General features: G+C 37.1%; 1 protein-coding gene across 1 annotated transcript; it reads left to right on the top strand.

Annotated features, from left to right (window-relative positions):
* The first annotated feature begins 289 nt into the window (after positions 1-289).
* On the top strand, positions 290-1,777 carry LOC108910725 (zinc finger protein 396). Its single transcript, XM_018715423.1, has one exon. The coding sequence runs from the start codon at positions 290-292 to the stop codon at positions 1,775-1,777; it is 1,488 nt and encodes a 495-aa protein (XP_018570939.1).
* The last annotated feature ends 1,008 nt before the right edge of the window (positions 1,778-2,785 follow it).

Genomic DNA, 2,785 nt, shown 5'->3' with positions numbered 1-2,785 from the left:
AAATTTCTCCTTTTAATAGCTAATGCTTATAACTAATTAACTCTGAAAATATGACAGTAAATTATCTTTATACAGTTTTATTATCTGCACATTTGCTGCATTATCTTTGGACCTCTCACAATTCAACGTGAAATTAATATTTGTAGCTCGCATTAGTTTAGCTAAAAAGATTAGTGAAAGCATCGTTTTATATATCTGGCGTCATTCTAATAGCTTTTTTTGTTTCAGATAGGAGCGTCATGCAGAGGTGACAGTCGGTACGTAAAAGTGTCAGACTCAATATCCGGTAATGAAAACGATGAAATATCCCAGCATACCCCAAAGTACCAATATGGCAGTCAACAATGGTTCCCACGTAGACGAGGTCGACTCACTTTTTACTTCTTCGTGTTGGCAAAATTCGAATTCCAACATCCAAAACGAATTCATAGACACCCACAAACTGATACTGGATAGTTCAATGAGCAATTTGGGAACAGATAAACTCCTATTAGACTCATCCCTAAACCAAGGTGACAGTGAAATCGAAACGAAAGTGGCGATGGACACTATAGAAAATTTACTAGGTCCACAATCGTTGAATAGTTTGGCAGAACTCAAACCTCTGCCTCCGTTCACTGGGTATACCGCCAATTTAAGCATAAACGGTATACAGGGTCATCATTATCACACGATATCCCAAAGAATTCCCGAGGAAAACAATAACACTTACAACAATTTCAATGAACAGAACATAGTGTCAAGTTCAACTTGTAATGTTAGTGCGGACTCCGCAGGTGAGGAAAGTAGTAAAACTTTCTTTTCGGGCGAAGGTTATTCGGACTGTGTGAATCCAGACTCAGTGTCCTCCATAAAATACGAGGGTTGCAGCCACCCGTCGGTGGACTCCGCAACTCACGTCAAAACTGAAATAGCAGAATACGACATATCCTCCATAGAAGACATCGCGGCAATAATAGGCTCTGCCATAGCAGACACCACAGTTCCTAACAATAACACAGAAGGCGAGGATCCCACGGGTTCCAGAGACAGTTGGATGGACTTGGATGCGTGGATCGACGGCGCTTGTGTGGACCAGCAGAAAAGTATAATAATCACTCAAGACGGTTTGTCGGAGTTCGTCATACCTTGCAGTAGTGAGTTTACGAAGACGCCTCAAGCCGTTGAGTTCGCGTCCAAAGTTCAACAACAACAAAGCGGGTCGACTCTACAAACTCTCCTAACTCACGGTTATATGCCTCTGCTGCAGAACAGACTGCAAAACGGGCCTCCGATAAAGCAAGAAGCGCCTAGTTCCACAAATTACGGAGCAGAACTGATTTCGACCTCCAGTCCTCCTGCTAATGTAGTGTCCACAACGGATAACTTACTGCTAACAGTAAACGGTAGGTTTTTACCGCAGTATAGTGTTGGTCTAAGCGACGAACATCGAATAAGAAGTCCGGACATGCTGGGGCAAAATTATCCCCATACTACCACAACTACGCCGAATGCCCCAAAAAAGCCCAGGAATCGAGCTCAGAAGAAGCAACAGCAAGCTACTAGTTCGACGGTGTTCCAGTCGGATCAAGCGCTGGGGCTACTGGGGAAAGAAAAACCTGTACATAGGTGTAGTATTTGTAATAGAGGTTTTTTGAATAAAAGTAATATTAAAGTTCACCTAAGAACGCACACGGGAGAGAAACCGTTCAGATGTGACACCTGCGCAAAAGCGTTTAGACAAAAGGCACATTTGTTAAAGCACCAACAAATACATAAACGAATCGGACGTGACTGATTCGCGCTAATGTGCTTGGTTTGCGAAATCTGGACCCTGGTCGGTATTGTATTTTCTTTCAAAACTAAACTCCGTGACTCGAGTTTAATTTGTTATTTTGTAAATTGATAAAGTTCGTACTATTTATTCGCTAAGCAAATACAATACTGTATTACGTGCAGACAAAAATAGTTACTCACATAATAAACTATTTTTGTCGTTGATTTCGCAAACCATTCAAGAGTCCAAAAAGAAATAAATCCATTTTCAGAATTTCTTAACTGAAACTTCGTTGTTCCTCTCATATTTTTTTTATTGTTTTCTGATTGATTAAGTTTTCAAAAATAAGGTAACATAATCATTATTTTGATAAATATTTCCGTTTCTTCTATCAAAAATCTTTTAACAGCATTTAAAATAATAACTTTAAGACAGTAACTCATTAATTATTGTAGACGATTGGCTAGTATTATACAAAAAATACATAAAGCAAAGTGAATATTAGTTCAGAGTATGGCAGTATTCGAATATCTTGTATTCACGAATAAAAAAAATGAATATAAATATTCATTCAAAATATTCATGAACAAATAAACACTATTACATAAGTCTTGGCAATCATGATTAATTGAATACAAATATTCAACAATTTCGGTACAAATTTTAGGAATAATTTACCGAAATTATTAAATTTATAGAAAAACTAATTAATTGGAGGTTTTTCAGTTGCATGTTTCGACAAGATAAGCAACATTTTAAGTATGTGGGTGGTTCCAAATGTTACCTTTTGTAAATTTAAATTTGCTTTGAATTCAAATAATTTTAACAATAATAAAACATTAATTAAGCTATTTTCTCTCTCATGGGCTTATGCATACATCCACAGACTTACTACTATCCAAAGTGTGTCTCGACGACGTTTGACTAAAGGAATGCAAATTGAAATACGAAAATTTATATTCAAGAGTTTCTCTATATAACTCTTCAATGAAAATATAGAGTAAATGTTCCATTCAATATAATGAAGTT

The sequence above is a fragment of the Anoplophora glabripennis genome, unplaced genomic scaffold (assembly GCF_000390285.2).
Source record: "Anoplophora glabripennis isolate ALB-LARVAE unplaced genomic scaffold, Agla_2.0 scaffold467, whole genome shotgun sequence".
NCBI lineage: Eukaryota > Metazoa > Arthropoda > Insecta > Coleoptera > Cerambycidae > Anoplophora > Anoplophora glabripennis.
This window is presented reverse-complemented; position numbering and strand designations above follow the sequence as displayed.

Coding starts and splice junctions, on each gene's coding strand:
- LOC108910725 (XM_018715423.1), top strand. CDS start 290: ATGAAAACGATGAAATATCCCAGCATACCCCAAAGTACCAATATGGCA.